The sequence below is a fragment of the Leptopilina heterotoma genome, unplaced genomic scaffold (genome assembly GCF_015476425.1).
Source record: "Leptopilina heterotoma isolate Lh14 unplaced genomic scaffold, ASM1547642v1 Lhet_47, whole genome shotgun sequence".
Lineage (NCBI taxonomy): Eukaryota > Metazoa > Arthropoda > Insecta > Hymenoptera > Figitidae > Leptopilina > Leptopilina heterotoma.
Genome location: NW_025111098.1, coordinates 1455141 through 1481098, shown reverse-complemented (window position 1 = coordinate 1481098; position 25958 = coordinate 1455141). Strand labels below are relative to the sequence as shown.

The 25958-nt window shown below is 27.6% G+C and overlaps 3 protein-coding genes across 14 annotated transcripts; all 3 read left to right on the top strand.

Annotated features, from left to right (window-relative positions):
* Nucleotides 1-7: 7 nt before the first annotated feature.
* On the top strand, nucleotides 8-13992 carry LOC122507539. Of its 7 annotated transcripts, none has more exons than XM_043620310.1 (7): nucleotides 8-300; nucleotides 8695-8741; nucleotides 11206-11311; nucleotides 11387-11845; nucleotides 11933-12060; nucleotides 12137-12268; nucleotides 12344-13992. In XM_043620310.1, exons 3-7 carry the CDS (start codon nucleotides 11234-11236, stop codon nucleotides 12357-12359), a joined length of 813 nt encoding a protein of 270 aa, XP_043476245.1. In that variant the 5' UTR covers nucleotides 8-300; nucleotides 8695-8741; nucleotides 11206-11233; the 3' UTR covers nucleotides 12360-13992. The 7 variants fall into 7 exon arrangements, with proteins under 7 accessions (XP_043476245.1, XP_043476244.1, XP_043476246.1 ...); XM_043620311.1 differs by lacking the exon at nucleotides 8-300 and having other exon boundaries at nucleotides 8624-8741; nucleotides 12344-12381; nucleotides 12449-13992; XM_043620309.1 differs by lacking the exons at nucleotides 8-300; nucleotides 8695-8741 and adding an exon at nucleotides 5358-5494.
* On the top strand, nucleotides 221-5608 carry LOC122507540. Of its 5 annotated transcripts, XM_043620317.1 has the most exons (7): nucleotides 221-358; nucleotides 2823-2928; nucleotides 3003-3461; nucleotides 3549-3676; nucleotides 3753-3884; nucleotides 3960-3997; nucleotides 4065-5608. In XM_043620317.1, the coding sequence occupies exons 2-6, from the start codon at nucleotides 2851-2853 to the stop codon at nucleotides 3973-3975; spliced, it is 813 nt and encodes a 270-aa protein (XP_043476252.1). In that variant the 5' UTR covers nucleotides 221-358; nucleotides 2823-2850; the 3' UTR covers nucleotides 3976-3997; nucleotides 4065-5608. The 5 variants fall into 5 exon arrangements, with proteins under 5 accessions (XP_043476252.1, XP_043476253.1, XP_043476249.1 ...); XM_043620318.1 differs by having other exon boundaries at nucleotides 3756-3884; nucleotides 3960-5608; XM_043620314.1 differs by having other exon boundaries at nucleotides 3960-5608.
* On the top strand, nucleotides 13741-25958 carry LOC122507538. 2 transcript variants are annotated; one of them, XM_043620305.1, is made up of 5 exons: nucleotides 13741-13878; nucleotides 24513-24621; nucleotides 24697-25317; nucleotides 25405-25532; nucleotides 25614-25958. In XM_043620305.1, exons 2-5 carry the CDS (start codon nucleotides 24541-24543, stop codon nucleotides 25750-25752), a joined length of 969 nt encoding a protein of 322 aa, XP_043476240.1. In that variant the 5' UTR covers nucleotides 13741-13878; nucleotides 24513-24540; the 3' UTR covers nucleotides 25753-25958. The 2 variants fall into 2 exon arrangements, with proteins under 2 accessions (XP_043476240.1, XP_043476239.1); XM_043620304.1 differs by lacking the exon at nucleotides 13741-13878 and adding an exon at nucleotides 17009-17126.

Here is a 25958-nt window from a genome sequence, read left to right as displayed (position 1 = left end):
ATCCTCTAACTTTAAATATCAATCAGCTGTCAAAGATAAAAATACTTAAAATGTAAAATTGCACTTATTTCTCCCGTTTGGCGGCGCTGTTATCAGTGAACATGAGGCTATTACTTTTCGCGTACCTGTCGATTTTACTGCAGAGAAGTACAGTCAATATCAGGAAATTTTCCCATTGGAGATATGTCTCCTTATACTCCTTCATGGGGGCCATGTTTTTCAGCCCGTCAAGTCTCCTTATACTACTTCGTGAAGAGGCCATTAAAACAAAACAAACAAACAAACAATGGTTGTCATTTATGTTTTCCTCACGTTTTCCTGAATGAATAACATGTTTTATTTGAACTGAATTTTATATGTAGGTAAAATTTGATAATATTAATACTTATATTATAATTGTTAGCATTAATTTAGTTTTATATTATATTTAATATTTTTGAGTTATAATATTTCTTAAATCAATACAAACTTCGTACCTACTCGTTAATTAATTTTAAAGAAGTAGCTTTCCTGACTTTTCCCTAATTTTTTCATTAAAAATATTTACTTCTTTCTTATTCTGCTAATAAATTGCATTTCTGCAACGAATTTTATTTTTCATGAAAGAATTATATATAATATATATTATATTATAATATATAGGTAAATATTATATATTATATATTATTATGTAATATATTTTATAAAAATAGTTTAATTCTTGCAAAGAAATTTATAACAAATTTTAAATAATTGATTTCTTTCGACTAATTTTATGCAAATTCTAATTTAAAAAATTCAATTCCAAAGAAATTTTTATTGTTCATGAAAAGAATTGAATTCTTACGATAAGATTTAAAAAAAAAATGTTTTAAATAATTGAATTCTGTTTGGAAATTTTATGAAAATAGTAAATATTGAAAATCATTGAATTGCGAAAAGTTTTTAAAAATAATTAATTTTTACAAAGAATTCTATTAAAATTTTTGACAATAATTGAATGTTTGGCAGGTATTTTATTACATATTTTTGAAAATAATTGAATTCATAAAAAACATTTTATTATTTATTAAAATAATTGAATTCTTGACAACGATTTTATTAGAATTTTTAAAAATACTTTAATTTCCAAGAAGACATTTATCACTTTTAAAAATAATTGAATTCTTGTCATGAATTTTGTTATTTGTGAAAATAATTGATTTTTGCAATAAATTTTATTAAAATGACTCAAAATAATTGAATTTTCGGGAATATTTTTCTTATTTATCTTAAACAATTGAATTCTTTCGAAGAATTATTTATTGTAAATAATTTAATTCTTGGGAAGAATTTCAAAATCTAAAAGAATAATTGAATTATTTCAAAAAAAATTAATTAAAATTGTATTTGAAATAATTGATTTCTTTCGATCAATTTTATTAACATATTTGAAAATACTTGAATTCCTGTGAAAAATTATAATATTTTTGTAAATAATTGAATTCTTCCAAAGAATTTTAAAAACACATTTTTTAAATAATCGATTTTTTTGAGGAATTGAAATTAAATTTTTAAGAAAAATTACATTTTTCGAGCAATTCCTGTAAAATTATTGCATTAAAAATAATTGAAATCCTGCGATGAATTTTATTATTTATGAAAATAATTAAATACTTAGCTGCTAAAAATTTTATTAAATTATTTTGAAAATAATTGAATTCCTAAAAAGCATTTTATTATATATGAAAATAATTGAATTCTTGCGAACTATTTTATTCCAATTTTTTTAAAAATAATTGAATGTCCAAGAAGAAACTTATTACTTTTAAAAATAATTGAATTCTTTTGATTAATATTGTTATTTATGAAAATAATTGAATTTTGCAAATAATTTTATTAAAATAATTAAAATTAAAAAAATTCAATTAAAATAATTAAACTTTCGGGAATAATTTTGTTATTATCGATATAATTGAATTTTTTTTGAAGAATTATTTATGTAAATAATTGAATTCTTCGTAACAATTCTACTAAAATTTAAAAGAATAATTGAATTATTTCAAAAAAATTAATTAATATTGTATTTGAAATAATTGATTTCTTTTGAACAATTTTATTAAAATATTTGAAAAATAATTGAATTCCTGTAAAAAATTCTAATATTTTTGTAAATAATTGAATTCTTGCAAAGAATTGAAATTAAATTTTAAAGAATAATTACATTTTTCAAGCAATTCCTGTAAAATTGTATTAAAAATAATTGAAATCCTGCTATGAATTTTATTATTCATGAAAATAATTTAATAAATGCTAAGAATTTTATTAAAATTTTCTAAAAAATTTGAATTCTTGAGAAGAATTTTATTATTTATAAAAATAATTGAATTATTGCGAAAAATTTTATTATAATGTTTAAAAAGAATTGAATTTCAGAGAAAAATTTTGTTATTTTTGAAAATATTTTAATTTTTTATAAGAATTTTATAAACATTGATTTAAACAATTAATTTTTTCGAAGTATAATAAATATTATGAAAACTTCGATGAAAATAATTGAATTTTGGATTAATCTTATCAATTTTTTTTAAATAATTGAATTCTTTTGCGAAATTTCATGAAAATACTAGATATTGAAAATAATTAAATTTTGAATATTTTTTGAAAATACTTAGCGAATTTAAAGTAGTGGAAATTCTCAAAAAAAAAAGAAATAGTAGCTTTTAGTGGGTGAAATCTAAAAAGGGTATCCAAATAGTATATAGAATAACGTAAAAAAGTAGTAAATAGTAGTTTTTAGTAGATAAGTGCGAAGCCTAAACAATAGGACGAATTATTTCCAATCAATTTTATTTCTTTCGCAGTTTTACTTGTACAAAGAACAGTTTTATTATGGCTTGTTGTGTCCCAGGATGCAAAACATCTTATAAGGATCGAACGAAAAATAGATTTTCGTTATTTACTCCTATCGTAAGTAGAATATAATCTGTCAAAAATTCAATATTATTATCTGCATAATTGTAACGTAAACATTTTTATTATAGGAAACGCAAAAGGAAGAATGGAAAAGAATATTAATGGAAAAAACAACTCGAAAGGAATGGAAAGATAATTATAAACTTTGTGAACTGCATTTTTCTGAAAACGTTATTGAGAGAGAGCGGAATATTTTAAAAAAAAATGGAATTGTTTTGAAGGAAGTTAGGAAAAGGCCTATTTTATCCGCAAACGCAGTACCTTCAATTTTTCTGGATAAAGTTTTAAAAAGAAAATTAAATGATGAAACGGAAAATTGTACAATCGTTAAAGAAAGAAAAATTGTCAATTTGTTTGAAGAGGTATTCAAAAAGTTAAAAGAAAATTCCACCATTTTCAAAAGTTTCAGAAGCAATCTTTGGTTTACTAATTACACTGAAACAGAATTGATTTCATTTAATATGTGGAAAGAAGACTTTTCTGGAATATTGAAGAATATTGTTCTTCACAAGGATTCAAAAGTTCTTGTTTGTATTTAAGTACAATGTATACTTAATTTAAAAATTTGCTTGTAGTAATAAAACAAGAAAATAATGAAACATTTTTTATATTAGGTTCACATAAATGGAAAAACTATTCATTTGCCAGAAATGGAAAATCTTTCAGAATTGAGTAGTTTTCAAAAGTTATTAAAAAAAGTTGTCCAAATTGATCCATGTTTAGGTACTCAGGGGGAAATTGGGTAAGAACAAAATTTCTATTTTATAATACTGTTTATTATTAGCAATTAATCCCTTAAAAAGTATTTAAATTTTTAGTAGAGTTAACTGTCTTGGATACGTGGAAAGAAATAAAATTGATCGTCCAGAATTGCGGTGTGAGCCATGTTCAAAAGAGCACGCGTATGCTGTTCGCAGGCTAATTCGCAGGCTCCTCGGAAAATGGCCCAGGTAAATATAAAAACATAAAAAGTATTTAAAAAATATATAATATAAAATTCTAAATTGTCTAACAATATATTATAGTGTGGCACTTCGTTAGAGGACTATTGTTTGTTGAACAGGTAAATAATGGGATTCATTTAATTGAGGCTGCTTTGTCAACTGAATTGAATGAATCAATGTTTTTAGATAATTCGGAAAATCGGTTCGAGTATATACTGTCAGATGGATTTTTTGATGACTCTGGAGAACAGTTATCGTATGTTAGGGTTAATGCGATTGATAAAGTTGTTAAACAAGTTGATGAGATAGAGGGTTTAAATAAATTCGAAAAGAAACAATTGAAAATCGAAATAGCCCGCGAAAAAATCGAAAAAGCATGTAAGAAACGACGAGAGAAACAAAGTTCATTTAATGACACACCTATCCATGAAGGCGATCTATTATTATTAAAAGTTCCTCTCAGATCGGATAAAGAAAATCGAGTAATCTCAAAGTTTTTTCACATTTACCATGGTCCTTTTAAGGTGAAAAGGGTTATTAATCGAAATGCGTATGAACTGATTGAAAGGGACGATCCTTATGAGATTAAGGGAATATATAATCGAATTGATTTTAAAATATATAAGACGCAAAGTGATTAAACAAATTATGTTTGAGAAGAAATGTTAATTGGATTTAAAAAATAATGAAATACTAATCATTACGAGAGAGAGAACAATATATGAATTTGTATGTATTGTAATTGTTAATTGTATTAATGTAAAATGTAAATGACGATTGTATGTTACATTGTAATATACAAAAATTAATATATAAAATGAAATTAATGTTAAATGTAATTGATGATCGTATGTTGCGTAATAATATGTATAAAGTTCGATATAAAAATGAAATCAAATAAGTAAAATGACAAAGATGTATAAATACGGCTGTTAATATTGTTAACGACTCAAGAATGATTTGAATCATTGTATCACCGTTAAAAGGGGGGTGATGTAGTGGTTTGATAGCATGTGAATAGATTGAAAGTATCTGCGATTATGAGCAATCGGTTATTGTCGGGAAAAACGACGTTTGTCGATTAAAATAGCATGGGTGGGAGAGAATAATTTTGGAAGAGGGTCTTGAGAAAAGATTTTCCTTGTATTAATTAAAATTCTCAAAGTAATCATACTGTGAACATTATATAATTTGCAAAAGCAAAATTTATTAAAATATAAAATATAATTATTGTTTAAATTTATGAAGTGCCATATTCGGGTAGTTTTGTTTCAAGAAGATTAACGATCTTAATTAAATTTATCTCTGATGCCCAGGTAAATATAAAAACATAAAAAGTATTTAAAAAATATATAATATAAAATTCTAAATTGTCTAACAATATATTATAGTATGGCACTTCGTTAGAGGACTATTGTTTGTTGAACAGAGCAACAAAATAAATATCCTCTGGGTATTGAGGCCCATATTTTGATCCTGAATTCTCCTGAGTTCACCTAAATCCCAGGAAAATCTTTTCTCACAATCGTGCATCACCCCAAAAAGGAATTCGATAGTCTTGATGAGTGAGGAGTAATTCTTTAAGGAAAATCAACGAATTTAACAAAAGTATTGTGGTAATGTACAACTCAGCTGTGTCCTTTCTTTATAAAAAATCTTTGGAGTGAAACATTACTATTATATTTAATTTAATATTATTTAAAGAATAAATTACTCAAGTAAAAATGAAATATGTATAATTATTTAAATTTATAATATTTTTATACACAATTTAATTTATAAAAAAAAAATAATTTAATATTATTTGAATTATTATTAATTCTTTAGAATTCATTTTCGTATTTAATTTTAAAATATAAAATTTGAAAATTTTTTAAACTATTAAATTATTACAAGGCAGTAAATAAATACACTTTATTTTTAAATAAATAATGTGCTACTGTTTAAATCTGTTATGGACACTTTGTGACACCGATACTATCTTTCATTTTCTAAATTAATTCTGAGTCTTGTATTTGAATTTTTTTATTCAAAATTTCACCATAAAAAATATTTATTCAAAATCTTTTGTCAACGTCGAATAGTACATGTTTCTGAGTACTTGTTGAAATTTTTCATAAAAAAATATTAAATAATAAAAACAATATAGACGAATTCCAGGAACGTCTTCAGGGTTGCCACAAATATTTAATTTTATTTTTCCCTGACTTTTCCCTGATTTCCAGAAAAAATTTCACTTTTTCCCTGACCCTAAAAAGAATATTCTTATTCACTCTAAAAAATAATAGATACTAAAAAAAATGTTCTATTACATTTATTTACAAACTTCTTTAATTGTAAAATTATTTAAAAACATCAATAACTTCTTTCTTAAATAAATATTTAATCATTATTATTTTTCTGTAGGAATTAAAATTCTTTTTTAATTTTTGAACATAATTAAATTTCTGCGAAGAATTTTATTATTTTGAAAATTATTTAATTCTTCAAACGAATTTTATTCAAGTTTATAAAAGTAATTTAATTTCGGTGAAGAATTTTATTATTTATAAAAATAATTGAATTCATGAAAATATTTTATAAAAATCTTTTTATATAATTGATATTTTTCGAAAAATTTTATGAAATTTTGTATTTTAAATAATTGAATTCCTGTGAAAATTTTATTTCTTATGAAAATATTTGAATTATTTCAAAGAAATTTATTAAATATTGAATAATTGAATTCCTGTGGAATTTTGACAAGAATTTTATTAAAATTTTTTAAAATAAGTAATTGAATTTCGATGAAGAATTATATTATTTATAAAAGCACTTGAAAATTTTGATATGAATTTTTTTTTAATTTTTGAACATAATATTGAAATTTTGCGAAGAATTTTTGTAACTTTTGAAAATAATTGAATTTCTGTAATCATTGGTAACTTTTCCAAAATCCAATTTTTTTTTAGTATTTTTAACTGAAATTCTTCTATCAATCTAGTATTTATGAAAATTGTAAAAATTATTTGTAAAATAATTTGTAAGTCATAATTTTATGATAGTTTTTGAAAAATTAAGTTATTTAAAAAGAAATTATTGTCAGAAATTGAAAAAATTAAAGGTTTTACATTAAAATTCAAGGTAATTTCATAATTTACTAGGCAAACAGGAAAAAAATTCAGAGTTTTCTCATGAATTTTAAAAATTCAATTTTTTCCAGTACTTTTAGTAAAAATCCCTGACTTTTCCCTGACCAACTTTACTTTCCCTGACTTTTCCCTGATTTCCCTGACCTGTGGCAACCCTGAAAAATATCTTATTTATTTGAAAACACATGTGAACACTGAACCAAGAAGACTAGAGACAGGAGGGATAACTCGGGTAGTGGGGATGGCTTGGTAGATGAGGACAATGGGGGAAGTAGTAATATAGAAATGTAGTTGGTGCAGAAACGCAAAATAGGTTACTGCGCAAGTAGTGGAAAGAGATGAGAGAGAATAGCAGACGTCAAAACATAGAAATGTCATATATTATATTATGAAGAGGTTATTTTAACGATTATGATTCTTTGACTTTGAAATTCATCGTCATAATAAAGTAGTAAACTGAAAGAAATTTGATAAATTGCAATCCCAAACTAATGTCGAAAAAATATTAGAAATTATTAATAATTGTATTGATAAAAGTTGGACGTTTATTTCATAACTTTAAAAAATAACCTTGGAAAATTAGTTGTAATACGTAGTAGGTAATTAAAAACAACTTAAATTGTTTTCATAAAAACTTTGCGGTAAACACAATATCACACAATGACAATGTGCAGCACGTGGAAAAAGATTTCTCTTAGAGCGTGTTTGAATCTGAATCGTTTGAATGTTCAATATGCGCAGAAACCTAATTTTGGCCTATTGCACGAACTACATTTTCAAGTACCACCTCCATTGCCCTCACATTTTCTGCCACCGCACTCTACAGGAATATATCGAAGTTGCTCCTCCTGTTTCTAGTCGTCTTGCACTGAACAGACGACAACAGATGATGAAACCTAGGCAATAGACCTTTTCATCTCGAATAATTTTTTCTCAATAATAATAATAACTTCCGGTCGGTCATATTCAAATTCCCCATGTTAATACATGGTGAATTTTTGAATATGACCGACTATCATGGCGGACTGAGATTGCGCATTCTTCATTTCCTATTCGAGATGAAAAGGTCTATCAACACTTGTCTTGGAGAAAGTTGGGTTGATACATAGAAATATTATAAATAGAGTGGGGAAGGTATAGGCTGCAGCGTGTGGGGGAAGTGTCCTGCCATAAACAGAATGGGTTGGAGGGAGAAAGAAGATTTAACACCAGTATCCTTCAATGAGCTCCAGCGCAAGAGAGACACCTACTGGTGTTAAATCTTCTTTCTCTTTCTATCAAGCGGACGCATACATGCAAACCATCCCCACTCTATTTATACTATCTCTATGGGTTGATATGATTCCTGGAGTTTAGTAAGGCCCTTCCTTACTAGTTGGCGCTGTTTGTATTCCAGACTTTTAGGGTGCAGCCACACATGTGAGCAGAAAGCGTAAAATCGAAAGCAGAATTTCACGAGAGTGACAAGGATAGTGTTACTGACTATCTCTCTTTTACTCATAAAATTCTGCTTTCGTTCGATGATTTTTTTACGCTTCTGTCTACGAGATCGCACCCTAAAATTGCATTTACGTTTACGTTCACAATAACACATATTTTTTCTTGAAAATGTAGAAACAGCTTTATATCGTTAAATATGAGCAAGTGAAAGCAAAAACAAATCAAAAGGTTATGGTTGTCATTTCTGTTTTCCTGAATGAATAACATGTTTTATTTGAACTGAATTTTATATGTAGGTAAAATTTGATAATATTAATACTTATATTATAATTGTTAGCATTAATTTAGTTTTATATTATATTTAATATTTTTGAGTTATAATATTTCTTAAATCAATACAAACTTCGTACCTACTCGTTAATTAATTTTAAAGAAGTAGCTTTCCTGACTTTTCCCTAATTTTTTCATTAAAAATATTTACTTCTTTCTTATTCTGCTAATAAATTGCATTTCTGCAACGAATTTTATTTTTCATGAAAGAATTATATATAATATATATTATATTATAATATATAGGTAAATATTATATATTATATATTATTATGTAATATATTTTATAAAAATAGTTTAATTCTTGCAAAGAAATTTATAACAAATTTTAAATAATTGATTTCTTTCGACTAATTTTATGCAAATTCTAATTTAAAAAATTCAATTCCAAAGAAATTTTTATTGTTCATGAAAAGAATTGAATTCTTACGATAAGATTTAAAAAAAAAATGTTTTAAATAATTGAATTCTGTTTGGAAATTTTATGAAAATAGTAAATATTGAAAATCATTGAATTGCGAAAAGTTTTTAAAAATAATTAATTTTTACAAAGAATTCTATTAAAATTTTTGACAATAATTGAATGTTTGGCAGGTATTTTATTACATATTTTTGAAAATAATTGAATTCATAAAAAACATTTTATTATTTATTAAAATAATTGAATTCTTGACAACGATTTTATTAGAATTTTTAAAAATACTTTAATTTCCAAGAAGACATTTATCACTTTTAAAAATAATTGAATTCTTGTCATGAATTTTGTTATTTGTGAAAATAATTGATTTTTGCAATAAATTTTATTAAAATGACTCAAAATAATTGAATTTTCGGGAATATTTTTCTTATTTATCTTAAACAATTGAATTCTTTCGAAGAATTATTTATTGTAAATAATTTAATTCTTGGGAAGAATTTCAAAATCTAAAAGAATAATTGAATTATTTCAAAAAAAATTAATTAAAATTGTATTTGAAATAATTGATTTCTTTCGATCAATTTTATTAACATATTTGAAAATACTTGAATTCCTGTGAAAAATTATAATATTTTTGTAAATAATTGAATTCTTCCAAAGAATTTTAAAAACACATTTTTTAAATAATCGATTTTTTTGAGGAATTGAAATTAAATTTTTAAGAAAAATTACATTTTTCGAGCAATTCCTGTAAAATTATTGCATTAAAAATAATTGAAATCCTGCGATGAATTTTATTATTTATGAAAATAATTAAATACTTAGCTGCTAAAAATTTTATTAAATTATTTTGAAAATAATTGAATTCCTAAAAAGCATTTTATTATATATGAAAATAATTGAATTCTTGCGAACTATTTTATTCCAATTTTTTTAAAAATAATTGAATGTCCAAGAAGAAACTTATTACTTTTAAAAATAATTGAATTCTTTTGATTAATATTGTTATTTATGAAAATAATTGAATTTTGCAAATAATTTTATTAAAATAATTAAAATTAAAAAAATTCAATTAAAATAATTAAACTTTCGGGAATAATTTTGTTATTATCGATATAATTGAATTTTTTTTGAAGAATTATTTATGTAAATAATTGAATTCTTCGTAACAATTCTACTAAAATTTAAAAGAATAATTGAATTATTTCAAAAAAATTAATTAATATTGTATTTGAAATAATTGATTTCTTTTGAACAATTTTATTAAAATATTTGAAAAATAATTGAATTCCTGTAAAAAATTCTAATATTTTTGTAAATAATTGAATTCTTGCAAAGAATTGAAATTAAATTTTAAAGAATAATTACATTTTTCAAGCAATTCCTGTAAAATTGTATTAAAAATAATTGAAATCCTGCTATGAATTTTATTATTCATGAAAATAATTTAATAAATGCTAAGAATTTTATTAAAATTTTCTAAAAAATTTGAATTCTTGAGAAGAATTTTATTATTTATAAAAATAATTGAATTATTGCGAAAAATTTTATTATAATGTTTAAAAAGAATTGAATTTCAGAGAAAAATTTTGTTATTTTTGAAAATATTTTAATTTTTTATAAGAATTTTATAAACATTGATTTAAACAATTAATTTTTTCGAAGTATAATAAATATTATGAAAACTTCGATGAAAATAATTGAATTTTGGATTAATCTTATCAATTTTTTTTAAATAATTGAATTCTTTTGCGAAATTTCATGAAAATACTAGATATTGAAAATAATTAAATTTTGAATATTTTTTGAAAATACTTAGCGAATTTAAAGTAGTGGAAATTCTCAAAAAAAAAAGAAATAGTAGCTTTTAGTGGGTGAAATCTAAAAAGGGTATCCAAATAGTATATAGAATAACGTAAAAAAGTAGTAAATAGTAGTTTTTAGTAGATAAGTGCGAAGCCTAAACAATAGGACGAATTATTTCCAATCAATTTTATTTCTTTCGCAGTTTTACTTGTACAAAGAACAGTTTTATTATGGCTTGTTGTGTCCCAGGATGCAAAACATCTTATAAGGATCGAACGAAAAATAGATTTTCGTTATTTACTCCTATCGTAAGTAGAATATAATCTGTCAAAAATTCAATATTATTATCTGCATAATTGTAACGTAAACATTTTTTATTATAGGAAACGCAAAAGGAAGAATGGAAAAGAATATTAATGGAAAAAACAACTCGAAAGGAATGGAAAGATAATTATAAACTTTGTGAACTGCATTTTTCTGAAAACGTTATTGAGAGAGAGCGGAATATTTTAAAAAAAAATGGAATTGTTTTGAAGGAAGTTAGGAAAAGGCCTATTTTATCCGCAAACGCAGTACCTTCAATTTTTCTGGATAAAGTTTTAAAAAGAAAATTAAATGATGAAACGGAAAATTGTACAATCGTTAAAGAAAGAAAAATTGTCAATTTGTTTGAAGAGGTATTCAAAAAGTTAAAAGAAAATTCCACCATTTTCAAAAGTTTCAGAAGCAATCTTTGGTTTACTAATTACACTGAAACAGAATTGATTTCATTTAATATGTGGAAAGAAGACTTTTCTGGAATATTGAAGAATATTGTTCTTCACAAGGATTCAAAAGTTCTTGTTTGTATTTAAGTACAATGTATACTTAATTTAAAAATTTGCTTGTAGTAATAAAACAAGAAAATAATGAAACATTTTTTATATTAGGTTCACATAAATGGAAAAACTATTCATTTGCCAGAAATGGAAAATCTTTCAGAATTGAGTAGTTTTCAAAAGTTATTAAAAAAAGTTGTCCAAATTGATCCATGTTTAGGTACTCAGGGGGAAATTGGGTAAGAACAAAATTTCTATTTTATAATACTGTTTATTATTAGCAATTAATCCCTTAAAAAGTATTTAAATTTTTAGTAGAGTTAACTGTCTTGGATACGTGGAAAGAAATAAAATTGATCGTCCAGAATTGCGGTGTGAGCCATGTTCAAAAGAGCACGCGTATGCTGTTCGCAGGCTAATTCGCAGGCTCCTCGGAAAATGGCCCAGGTAAATATAAAAACATAAAAAGTATTTAAAAAATATATAATATAAAATTCTAAATTGTCTAACAATATATTATAGTGTGGCACTTCGTTAGAGGACTATTGTTTGTTGAACAGGTAAATAATGGGATTCATTTAATTGAGGCTGCTTTGTCAACTGAATTGAATGAATCAATGTTTTTAGATAATTCGGAAAATCGGTTCGAGTATATACTGTCAGATGGATTTTTTGATGACTCTGGAGAACAGTTATCGTATGTTAGGGTTAATGCGATTGATAAAGTTGTTAAACAAGTTGATGAGATAGAGGGTTTAAATAAATTCGAAAAGAAACAATTGAAAATCGAAATAGCCCGCGAAAAAATCGAAAAAGCATGTAAGAAACGACGAGAGAAACAAAGTTCATTTAATGACACACCTATCCATGAAGGCGATCTATTATTATTAAAAGTTCCTCTCAGATCGGATAAAGAAAATCGAGTAATCTCAAAGTTTTTTCACATTTACCATGGTCCTTTTAAGGTGAAAAGGGTTATTAATCGAAATGCGTATGAACTGATTGAAAGGGACGATCCTTATGAGATTAAGGGAATATATAATCGAATTGATTTTAAAATATATAAGACGCAAAGTGATTAAACAAATTATGTTTGAGAAGAAATGTTAATTGGATTTAAAAAATAATGAAATACTAATCATTACGAGAGAGAGAACAATATATGAATTTGTATGTATTGTAATTGTTAATTGTATTAATGTAAAATGTAAATGACGATTGTATGTTACATTGTAATATACAAAAATTAATATATAAAATGAAATTAATGTTAAATGTAATTGATGATCGTATGTTGCGTAATAATATGTATAAAGTTCGATATAAAAATGAAATCAAATAAGTAAAATGACAAAGATGTATAAATACGGCTGTTAATATTGTTAACGACTCAAGAATGATTTGAATCATTGTATCACCGTTAAAAGGGGGGTGATGTAGTGGTTTGATAGCATGTGAATAGATTGAAAGTATCTGCGATTATGAGCAATCGGTTATTGTCGGGAAAAACGACGTTTGTCGATTAAAATAGCATGGGTGGGAGAGAATAATTTTGGAAGAGGGTCTTGAGAAAAGATTTTCCTTGTATTAATTAAAATTCTCAAAGTAATCATACTGTGAACATTATATAATTTGCAAAAGCAAAATTTATTAAAATATAAAATATAATTATTGTTTAAATTTATGAAGTGCCATATTCGGGTAGTTTTGTTTCAAGAAGATTAACGATCTTAATTAAATTTATCTCTGATGCCCAGGTAAATATAAAAACATAAAAAGTATTTAAAAAATATATAATATAAAATTCTAAATTGTCTAACAATATATTATAGTATGGCACTTCGTTAGAGGACTATTGTTTGTTGAACAGAGCAACAAAATAAATATCCTCTGGGTATTGAGGCCCATATTTTGATCCTGAATTCTCCTGAGTTCACCTAAATCCCAGGAAAATCTTTTCTCACAATCGTGCATCACCCCAAAAAGGAATTCGATAGTCTTGATGAGTGAGGAGTAATTCTTTAAGGAAAATCAACGAATTTAACAAAAGTATTGTGGTAATGTACAACTCAGCTGTGTCCTTTCTTTATAAAAAATCTTTGGAGTGAAACATTACTATTATATTTAATTTAATATTATTTAAAGAATAAATTACTCAAGTAAAAATGAAATATGTATAATTATTTAAATTTATAATATTTTTATACACAATTTAATTTATAAAAAAAAAATAATTTAATATTATTTGAATTATTATTAATTCTTTAGAATTCATTTTCGTATTTAATTTTAAAATATAAAATTTGAAAATTTTTTTAAACTATTAAATTATTACAAGGCAGTAAATAAATACACTTTATTTTTAAATAAATAATGTGCTACTGTTTAAATCTGTTATGGACACTTTGTGACACCGATACTATCTTTCATTTTCTAAATTAATTCTGAGTCTTGTATTTGAATTTTTTTATTCAAAATTTCACCATAAAAAATATTTATTCAAAATCTTTTGTCAACGTCGAATAGTACATGTTTCTGAGTACTTGTTGAAATTTTTCATAAAAAAATATTAAATAATAAAAACAATATAGACGAATTCCAGGAACGTCTTCAGGGTTGCCACAAATATTTAATTTTATTTTTCCCTGACTTTTCCCTGATTTCCAGAAAAAATTTCACTTTTTCCCTGACCCTAAAAAGAATATTCTTATTCACTCTAAAAAATAATAGATACTAAAAAAAATGTTCTATTACATTTATTTACAAACTTCTTTAATTGTAAAATTATTTAAAAACATCAATAACTTCTTTCTTAAATAAATATTTAATCATTATTATTTTTCTGTAGGAATTAAAATTCTTTTTTAATTTTTGAACATAATTAAATTTCTGCGAAGAATTTTATTATTTTGAAAATTATTTAATTCTTCAAACGAATTTTATTCAAGTTTATAAAAGTAATTTAATTTCGGTGAAGAATTTTATTATTTATAAAAATAATTGAATTCATGAAAATATTTTATAAAAATCTTTTTATATAATTGATATTTTTCGAAAAATTTTATGAAATTTTGTATTTTAAATAATTGAATTCCTGTGAAAATTTTATTTCTTATGAAAATATTTGAATTATTTCAAAGAAATTTATTAAATATTGAATAATTGAATTCCTGTGGAATTTTGACAAGAATTTTATTAAAATTTTTTAAAATAAGTAATTGAATTTCGATGAAGAATTATATTATTTATAAAAGCACTTGAAAATTTTGATATGAATTTTTTTTTAATTTTTGAACATAATATTGAAATTTTGCGAAGAATTTTTGTAACTTTTGAAAATAATTGAATTTCTGTAATCATTGGTAACTTTTCCAAAATCCAATTTTTTTTTAGTATTTTTAACTGAAATTCTTCTATCAATCTAGTATTTATGAAAATTGTAAAAATTATTTGTAAAATAATTTGTAAGTCATAATTTTATGATAGTTTTTGAAAAATTAAGTTATTTAAAAAGAAATTATTGTCAGAAATTGAAAAAATTAAAGGTTTTACATTAAAATTCAAGGTAATTTCATAATTTACTAGGCAAACAGGAAAAAAATTCAGAGTTTTCTCATGAATTTTAAAAATTCAATTTTTTCCAGTACTTTTAGTAAAAATCCCTGACTTTTCCCTGACCAACTTTACTTTCCCTGACTTTTCCCTGATTTCCCTGACCTGTGGCAACCCTGAAAAATATCTTATTTATTTGAAAACACATGTGAACACTGAACCAAGAAGACTAGAGACAGGAGGGATAACTCGGGTAGTGGGGATGGCTTGGTAGATGAGGACAATGGGGGAAGTAGTAATATAGAAATGTAGTTGGTGCAGAAACGCAAAATAGGTTACTGCGCAAGTAGTGGAAAGAGATGAGAGAGAATAGCAGACGTCAAAACATAGAAATGTCATATATTATATTATGAAGAGGTTATTTTAACGATTATGATTCTTTGACTTTGAAATTCATCGTCATAATAAAGTAGTAAACTGAAAGAAATTTGATAAATTGCAATCCCAAACTAATGTCGAAAAAATATTAGAAATTATTAATAATTGTATTGATAAAAGTTGGACGTTTATTTCATAACTTTAAAAAATAACCTTGGAAAATTAGTTGTAATACGTAGTAGGTAATTAAAAACAACTTAAATTGTTTTCATAAAAACTTTGCGGTAAACACAATATCACACAATGACAATGTGCAGCACGTGGAAAAAGATTTCTCTTAGAGCGTGTTTGAATCTGAATCGTTTGAATGTTCAATATGCGCAGAAACCTAATTTTGGCCTATTGCACGAACTACATTTTCAAGTACCACCTCCATTGCCCTCACATTTTCTGCCACCGCACTCTACAGGAATATATCGAAGTTGCTCCTCCTGTTTCTAGTCGTCTTGCACTGAACAGACGACAACAGATGATGAAACCTAGGCAATAGACCTTTTCATCTCGAATAATTTTTTCTCAATAATAATAATAACTTCCGGTCGGTCATATTCAAATTCCCCATGTTAATACATGGTGAATTTTTGAATATGACCGACTATCATGGCGGACTGAGATTGCGCATTCTTCATTTCCTATTCGAGATGAAAAGGTCTATCAACACTTGTCTTGGAGAAAGTTGGGTTGATACATAGAAATATTATAAATAGAGTGGGGAAGGTATAGGCTGCAGCGTGTGGGGGAAGTGTCCTGCCATAAACAGAATGGGTTGGAGGGAGAAAGAAGATTTAACACCAGTATCCTTCAATGAGCTCCAGCGCAAGAGAGACACCTACTGGTGTTAAATCTTCTTTCTCTTTCTATCAAGCGGACGCATACATGCAAACCATCCCCACTCTATTTATACTATCTCTATGGGTTGATATGATTCCTGGAGTTTAGTAAGGCCCTTCCTTACTAGTTGGCGCTGTTTGTATTCCAGACTTTTAGGGTGCAGCCACACATGTGAGCAGAAAGCGTAAAATCGAAAGCAGAATTTCACGAGAGTGACAAGGATAGTGTTACTGACTATCTCTCTTTTACTCATAAAATTCTGCTTTCGTTCGATGATTTTTTTACGCTTCTGTCTACGAGATCGCACCCTAAAATTGCATTTACGTTTACGTTCACAATAACACATATTTTTTCTTGAAAATGTAGAAACAGCTTTATATCGTTAAATATGAGCAAGTGAAAGCAAAAACAAATCAAAAGGTTATGGTTGTCATTTCTGTTTTCCTGAATGAATAACATCTTTTATTTGACTTGAATTTTATATGTAGGTAAAATTTGATAATATTAATACTTATATTATAATTATTAGCAATAATTAAGTTTTATATTATACTTAATATTTTTTAGTTATAATATTTCTTAAATCAATGCAGTCTTCGCACTCGATAATTAATTTTAAAAAAGAAGCTCTCCTGACTTTTCCCTAATTTTCATTAAAAATATTTACTTCTTTCTCATTCTGTTAATAAATTGAATTCCTGCAACGAATTTTATTATTCATGAAAGAATTTAAATATTTATAGAAATAATTTAATTCTTGCAAAGAAATTTATAACAAATTTTAAATAATTGATTTCTTTCGACTAATTATAAGCAAATTCTAATCTAAATAATTCAATTCCTGAGAAATTTTTATTATTCATGAAAAGAATTGAATTCTTACGATAAGATCTTTACAAAAAATGTTTTAAATAATTGAATTCTGTTTGGAAATTCTATGAAATTAGTAAATATTGAAAATCATTGAATTGCGAAAAGTTTTTAAAAATATAATTAATTTTTACACAGAATTCTATTAAAATTTTTGACAATAATTGAATGCTTGGCAGGTATTTTATTACATTTTTTTTTAAATAATTGAATTCCTAAAAAGCATTTTATTATATTTACCAAAATAATTGAATTCTTGCCAACGATTTTATTAGAATTTTTAAAAATAATTGAATTTCCAAGAAGAAATTTATTACTTTTAAAAATAATTGAATTCTTGTCATGAATTTTGTTATTTGTGAAAATAATTGATTTTTGCAATAAATTTTATTAAAATGCCTCAAAATAATTAAATTTTCTGGAATAGTTTTGTTATTTTTCTACATACAATTGAATTCTTTCGAAGAATTATTTATGTAAATAATTGAATTCTTGGGAAGAATTTTATTAAAATCTAAAAGAATAATTGAATTATTTCACAAAAATTTAATTAAAATTGTATTTGAAATAATTGATTTTTTTGAAAAATTTTATTAACATATTTGAAAATACTTGAATTCCTGTGAAAAATTCTAATATTTTTGTAAATTCAATTATTTATAATTAAATTCTTCCAAAGAATTTTAAAAACACATTTTTTTAAATAATTGATTTTTTTGAGGAATTGGAATTTTTTAAAGAATAATTACATTTTTCGAGCAATTCCTGTAAAACTGTATTAAAAATAATTGAAATCCTATTATGAAAATAATTGAATAGTTGCTAAGAATTTTATTAAATTTTTTTTAAAATAATTGAATTCCTAAAAAGTATTTTATTATATGTAAAAATAATTGAATTCTTGCGAACCATTTATTACAATTTTTTTAAATAATTGAATGTCCAAGAAGAAAGTTATTACTTTTAAAAATAATTGAATTCTTTTGATGAATATTGTTATTTATGAAAATAATTGAATTTTGCAAATAATTTTATTAAAATATGCTGTATGATTGAGTATGATTAAGTTTTGTCTGCCTGCTCGACGATTGCGAAATTTTTATTTGTTTTATGTGAAGTATCATAGAACAAATTACGGAAGAAATTTTATTATAAATAGACTATGTCACGAATCTAACTTGTACTGTGATAGTTTGGACTTTTTTGGTGTTAGTTTGGCACAATTTATTCACAGATTGCGCACATGTCTTAATATAAATGTTAAATATTGATATAAAAAAAACTGTTAATGTATTAATTAGACTCATTTTTGTATTTAATTGTAGACAAAATTTTAGTCTGCATTATTTAGTTTTATTTGTAAAGTGCTTTTAAATAAATAAAAATAATTAAAATTAAAAAAATTCAATTAAAATAATTAAACTTTCGGGAATAATTTTGTTATTATCGACATAATTGAATTTTTAAGAATAATTTATGTAAATAATTGAATTTTTCGTAAGAATTTTATTAAAATCTAAAAGAATAATTGAATTATTTCAAAAAAATTAAGTAATATTGTATTTGAAATAATTGATTTCTTTCGAACAATTTTATTAAAATATTTGAAAAATAATTGAATTCCTGTAAAAAATTCTAATATTTTTGTAAATAATTGAATTCTTCCAAAGAATTTTAAAAAACCATTTTTTTAAATAATTTTTTTTACGAGAAATTGAAATTAAATTTTAAAGAATAATTACATTTTTCAAGCAATTCCTGTAAAATTGTATTAAAAATAATTGAAATCCTGCTATGAATTTTATTATTCATGAAAATAATTTAATAATTGCTAAGAATTTTATTAAAATTTTCTAAAATAATTGAATTCTTGAGAAGAATTTTATTATTTATAAAAATAATTGAATTATTGCGAAAAATTTTATTAAATTGTACAAAAAGAATTGAATTTTTGTGAAAGATTTTGTTAAATAATTTATTTTATCGAAATGTTTTTTGGAAATGTTATTCTAAATTAATTGAATTTATGTGAAAATTTTATTATTTATGAAAATAATTGAATAGTTGCTAAGAATTTCATTAAAATTTTCAAAAATAATTAAATTCCTGACAAGAATTTTATTATTTATGAAAATAATTGAATTTCAGGAAAAAATTTTGTTATACTTTTGAAAATATTTGAATTCTTCATAAGAATTATATAAACATTGATTTGAATAATTAATTTTTTCGAAGTATGAAAAAAAAGTGACAGTGGTGACTGAATTATTTTAAAATTAGAAAATATTGAAAATTGGTTAAATTTATTCTTAAAACAATTTTATTATTTATAAAATGTTATTAAAAATTATCCAAATTTAATATTTTAAATAAATGTTATTAAATATTTCATAAAACTTTGATATTTCACTGGATTGAATAAATTTTCTGTGTTTTTCATTTCATTTTGTGCAGAAACAGCATAAGTCCAAATGTTAATTTATTTTTTAATTTTTTATGTTAAGTAGATAATTAATTAATTATATTGGATTTTTTAACTTACAGGTTCTAATCTAATCTAATCTAATACCGAGATCGAGCTGGATTTTCCTCAAGAGGGGAAAGTAAGCACCTAGGTTATAGAACCCATTGTACCAGACTCCAGCTCGCTCGTTTATAGCAACCCCTTAGAGTCCTGTTCTTCTCCAGAAGTCCAGTATCTCTTCTATCGATAGGTTGCTCACCTGCTTAGGGTCAATAATTGCTTGACCCCAGCTAGATAGCCTGATCCTAGCTAACGCTGGGCATTCAGATAATATGTGAGTTGAAGTTTCGTTACTTTCCCCACACAGTCTGCACATAGGTGAAACTTGTCTGCCTATTTTATGCTGATGGTAGTTCAATAGTCCATGACCCGTAAGTAGACGAACTACGGTTCTAACTCTGATCTTATCGAGTTTTAGGAGATCGCTCGCTCGCCTCTTGTTGAGTGCTAACCCCAACAGAGTTTTCGCTTGCCTTCCCACCCCAACGTTCGCCCAATACTTCTCATGTTCCTTTTCACCCCATCTTTCTATGGCTCCCTTAACCAAGCATGGCATTATTGCTACTGCTGGTTCAGGACCTATAAATTTCGTCTCGGAACCGGTTTTCGCCAAGACGTCTACTCTTTCATTACCCTTGATTCCCGAGTGACCCGGTACCCAAATCAATGAAAGTTTATTTGTTGAACCCAACTCATCTAGTACGCTGCGGCATTCCCAGACGAGTTTTGATTCTATTGTGGGATTTTTCAGAGCCCCTAAGGCCGCTTGACTGTCCACACAAATACTAATCCTCTTGCCCTTTGTTCCATTTCGAATGGATATTTGGGCGCAAGTTAAAATCGCACAGACCTCTGCCTGCCAGACCGTGTCATGTTGTCCTAATGACTCAGCCACTTTAATGCAGCCAGTTTTCCGATAAATTCCGAAGCCTGCACCGCAGTCCATCTTGGAGCCGTCTGTATACCAGACTTCGTCCCCAAGTGGAAAACCTTTCTTCCAGTCCATTCTGGAAGGTGTAATGATCTTAAAGCGGGGTTTAAATTTCACCCTCTTGATCATTCTATCTTGCACCATACTTAATTCTGGTATTGATAGAATTGAGCGTGGAAGCTTGGTGTGTATACCACCAACCTTCCACCTTCCCTGCGCAGTTAACCTGCTCATAGTAAGAGCCGCCTTTTTCACCGCGGCAATATGCAGAGGTGCCTCGGCAAGCATGAATCCCAACGCAGCTGTTGGCGTGGTCCTCATTGCCCCCGTAATACCCCTGAAAATCATTGCTTGCAGTTGGCCCAGTTTCTCTTTAACCGTTATCAGTTGAGTCCTGGACCACCAGACAACCACCGCGTGAAGAAACCTTGGTTTTAAGATCATCTGATAGAGCCAGTTGACCATATTAGGCCTTAGTCCCCATGATGACCCTATCGCCCTTCTACACGCCCAAAACGCGGTACAAAACCTGCTATACTGATATTCGAAATGTTCCCTCCAAACCAGCTTTTTATCCAGGATTACTCCCAGATACTTAGCCGATTCAGAAAAGGAAATCTCTTTTCCATAAAATATCGGTTTCTTCAAACTCGGTACCTTATATTTTCTTGTGAAAACTACTATATTCGTTTTCTCTGGGTTTACAGAAAGTCCAGTCAGATTGCACCAATCCTTGACAATCTTAAGCGCACGTTCCGTAAGTTCTAAGAGGGTCTCAATTGAGTGCCCTCTTATAATTATAAGGAAATCATCCGCATAACTTTGCGTATAATATCCCTGGCTATTGAGGTTTCTAATTAACTCATCTGCCACTAAGCACCACAATAAAGGAGAGAGAACTCCTCCCTGTGGGCACCCTTTTGAGACAAGGCCGGTTACCTTGGCCTCACCATACTCTGCCTCCAGGGCCCTTTCGCGAAGCATGCTGTCGATCCACTTAACTAGCGGCTCGGGCACACCTCGCATTCTGGCTGCCCTGCAGATAGTTTTGCTAGAGGTGTTAGGGAAGGCACCTTCGATATCAAGAAAGGTACCAACCGCATAACCACCACTGCTAATTTGTCCCTCTATTCTACCTACTGCCGAATGGAGGGCTGTTTCTACTGAGAAGCCTGCTCTATATGCATGCTGTCCCTGATGTAGGGGAAAATCTCTAAGACATTCCTGTCTAATAAACTTATCCACCAGTTTCTCTAACGTCTTTAATATAAAGGAAGTTAGGCTGATTGGCCTGAAGTCCTTCGCCGCAGTATAGCCTGACCGACCGGCCTTCGGAATAAACACAACCCTCGTCTTTTTCCAAGACTCCGGTGTATAACCAAGAGCTATACATGCTCTCATAATTTTACACAGGGGTACTCTAATACAATCCAATCCCTTTTGCAAAAGAACCGGATATATACCGTCCCCCCCTGAAGCCTTAAATGGTTTGAAAGTGCTTATTGCCCAATCAATCCCTTCCGGAGTTACAACCCTGGCTGCTAGTTTCCAGTGTTCCCGATATCCTCGGTTCCTACCTGGTCCTATGCCCTGGCTGTTCTCCAAACCTTCTCTAAAGTCCGGGAAGTTTACTTCCATCAGGTGCTTTAGACACTCCCTTTTATCCTGGGCATACTGCCCATTAGGCAGCTTAATAGTAGTTAATTTTGCCATTGGGTCTCGAGCTAGTACTTTATGAAGTCTTGAAGCTTCTGGTACCCTCTCGATTCCCTCGCAAAAACTTCTCCAGCTGACACCCCTTGCCCTATCTACTTCTTTCTTATAAGAATCGCGAGCGGTATGATATTCATCCCATGCTCGCTGATGCCTACGTTTCTTGGCTTTATTAAAAAGCTTTCTTACAGTTTTCCTATGTTCCTCCAAACGGGGGGTCCACCATTTTCCGCCCCCATTGAAGCCCATTTTCTTAACTACACAGTTCCTTTCAAAGGAACAGATAATAGAATCTCGCAGATATTCCGCTGCAAGCTCTAACTCCTCCATCGTTCCATAGGAAGTGGGGAAGCATGCCATGGAGGCCTTGAGGTCTTCACTATATGAAGCCCAGTCGGTACTCCTAGGATTACGTCCCCACTCCTGTTCCCGATCCTTCGATTCCAATCTAAACGTAATAAGCCTGTGGTCCGAGAGGGAATCTTCATCAGACACCCTCCAGTCCCTCACGCCATCACAAAAAGACTTGGAACAGATCGTAATATCCAACACCTCTTTTCTGTTAACAGTAACGAAAGTCGGCTCATTACCCTGATTTAAAATATCTAAATCTGTATCTAACAGAAAATCTAAAAGTCTTCTGCCTCTATCGTTAATGTCAGTGCTGCCCCATACGACATGGTGCGCATTGGCATCACAACCTATTATTAATGGGAGACCTTGCCGTTGACAGTAATCTACCAACTTCTCCACCTCTGCAGGTGGTGCGGGGTCATCCCCCGATCCCGGAAAATATGCGGAAGCTACTACAACCTCCCTTTTATTTCCGTTCTTTTCTAGGTACTTAGCCTTAACAACAACTAAGTCCCTGGTAGTTAATTCCAATAGAGGGAAAGCATCTAGACCTTTATAGATCAGACAAGCCCTTGGAACTGGTTCCTGTGGTGAACTGACTAGCACCCCACCGCCACTTAGACCTCTGATCTTACCCTTGTAAACCCAAGGTTCTTGAACAAAGGCTATAGCTGCCTGCATCCTTGCAAAGTTCTTGGCTAAAATCGCCGAAGCGCCCTTACAATGATGCAAGTTAATCTGCATACAGTGGATCCCGGAAGCAGCCATATTTAAGACTGACTCACGGTCCCCTCTGTCGCGTCCACACCTTGATCGCCAGCATCGTGATCCCCCAAAAGGGCTCTTCGACGCTCACGTGTGTGGTTTTATTTTTATTAGTTTCTGTAGTATCCATTATGGTCCCACGAGAAAAGAGGAAAGAAAGGTCATTCCTTAAAGAGCCTCTATTTAAGGAAAAGGCTAAATTACATCTGAAAGTTCGCCTGGTATCTCAGAGTCTCGTTCAAGATACCTCCATTCAAGCCCCACCCCGGGGACGGGTCGTCCAGAAGACGGGCCCTTCCTGTAACACAACCGTTCCCGAGCTTTACGGTTTACGGTTAATAACTTACAGGTTAGTAGAATATAATGCAAAAAGCCGAATTAAAAAAAATCTTAACATTTACGAGAAAAACAGTTTTTATTGATTCCTGAACAATTTCAAATTATGGACTTATGCTGTTTCTGCACAAAACGCTTCAATTGAATTTCGAATATTTTTTGAAAATAATTGAATTTGGAATATTTTTTGAAAATAATTGAATCGTTTTAAAGAATTTGATTATAATTTTTGAGAATAGTTTTTTGATTTCTAGTATTAGCGAATTTAAAGTAGTGGAAATTCTTTAATAAATTAGTAATAGTAGATTTTAGTAAATAAGTGCGAAGCCTGTGTCAATAGGACGAATTATTTCCAATCAATTTTATTTCTTTCGCAGTTTCACTTGTATAAAGAACAGTTTTATTATGGCTTGTTGTGTCCCAGGATGCAAAACATCTTATAAGGATCGAACGTCAAATAAATTGTCGTTATTTACTCCTACTATCGTAAGTAGAATGTAATCTGTCAAAAATTCAATATTATTATCTGCATAATTGTAACGTGAACATTTTTTATTATAGGAAGCGCAAAAGAAAGAATGGGAAAGAATATTAGGGGAAAAAACCACTCGAAAAGAATGGAAAAATAGTTATAAAATTTGTGAACTGCATTTTTCTGAAAACCTTATTGAGAGAGAGCGTAATATTTTTAAAAGAAATGGAATTGTTTTGAAGGAAGTGAGGAAAAGGCCTATTTTATCCACAAACGCAGTACCTTCAATTTTTCCGGATACCATGATGCAAAAAGAGTCAAAAGTTCGGTTAAATGATTATTGCGTAAAAATGTCGCACGACGTTTTTCTTGAAAGTATAAAAAATAGTTCAACAGAAAGTGTATTTTGCGATAAAACGAACAATCAGTCATTGAATCATTCACATTCGAAGAAAAATGATAAAGTTTTAAAAAGAAAATTAAATGATGAAACGGAAAATTGTACAATCGTTAAAGAAAGAAAAATTGGCAATTTGTTTGAAGAGGTATTCAGAGAGTTAAAAGAAAATTCCACCATTTTCGAAAATTTCAGAAGCAATCTTTGGTTTACTAATTACATTGAAGCAGAATTGGTTTCATTTAATATGTGGAAAGAAGACTTTTCTGGGATATTGAAGAACATTGTTCTTCACAAGGATTCAAAAGTTCTTGTTTGTATTTAAGTACAATGTATACTTAATTTAAAAATTTGCTTGTAGTAATAAAACAAGAAAATAATGAAACATTTTTTATATTAGGTTCACATAAATGGAAAAACTATTCATTTGCCAGAAATGGAGAATCTTTCAGAAATGAGTAGTTTTCAAAAGTTATTAAAGAAAGTTGTCCAAATTAATCCATGTTCAGGTATTCAGGAGGAAATTGGGTAAGAACAAAATTTCTACTTTATATATTACTGCTTATTATTAGCAATTAATCCTTTAAAAACTATTAAAATTTTTTGTAGAGATAACTGTGTTGGATATGTGGAAAGAAATAAAATGGGTCGTCCAGCATTGCGGTGTGAGCCATGTTTAAAAGAGCACGCGAATGCTATTCGCAGGATTCCCGAAAAATGGAAAGCTATGAAATCAAAAAAATTATAATTATGAAAAATCGTTGCAACAATACGCATCGAAGCAATAATTTATTGCGACAAAAAGAGAACATATTGTTCTTTCCTTAAAAAAGAATCACTAATTATACTATTTTTTGTAACCAAGATTTTATATATTAATCTTAATTTATTTTGTTTTGTAGACAGTAAATAAATACACTTTATTTTAAAATAAATAATATGCTACTGTTTAAA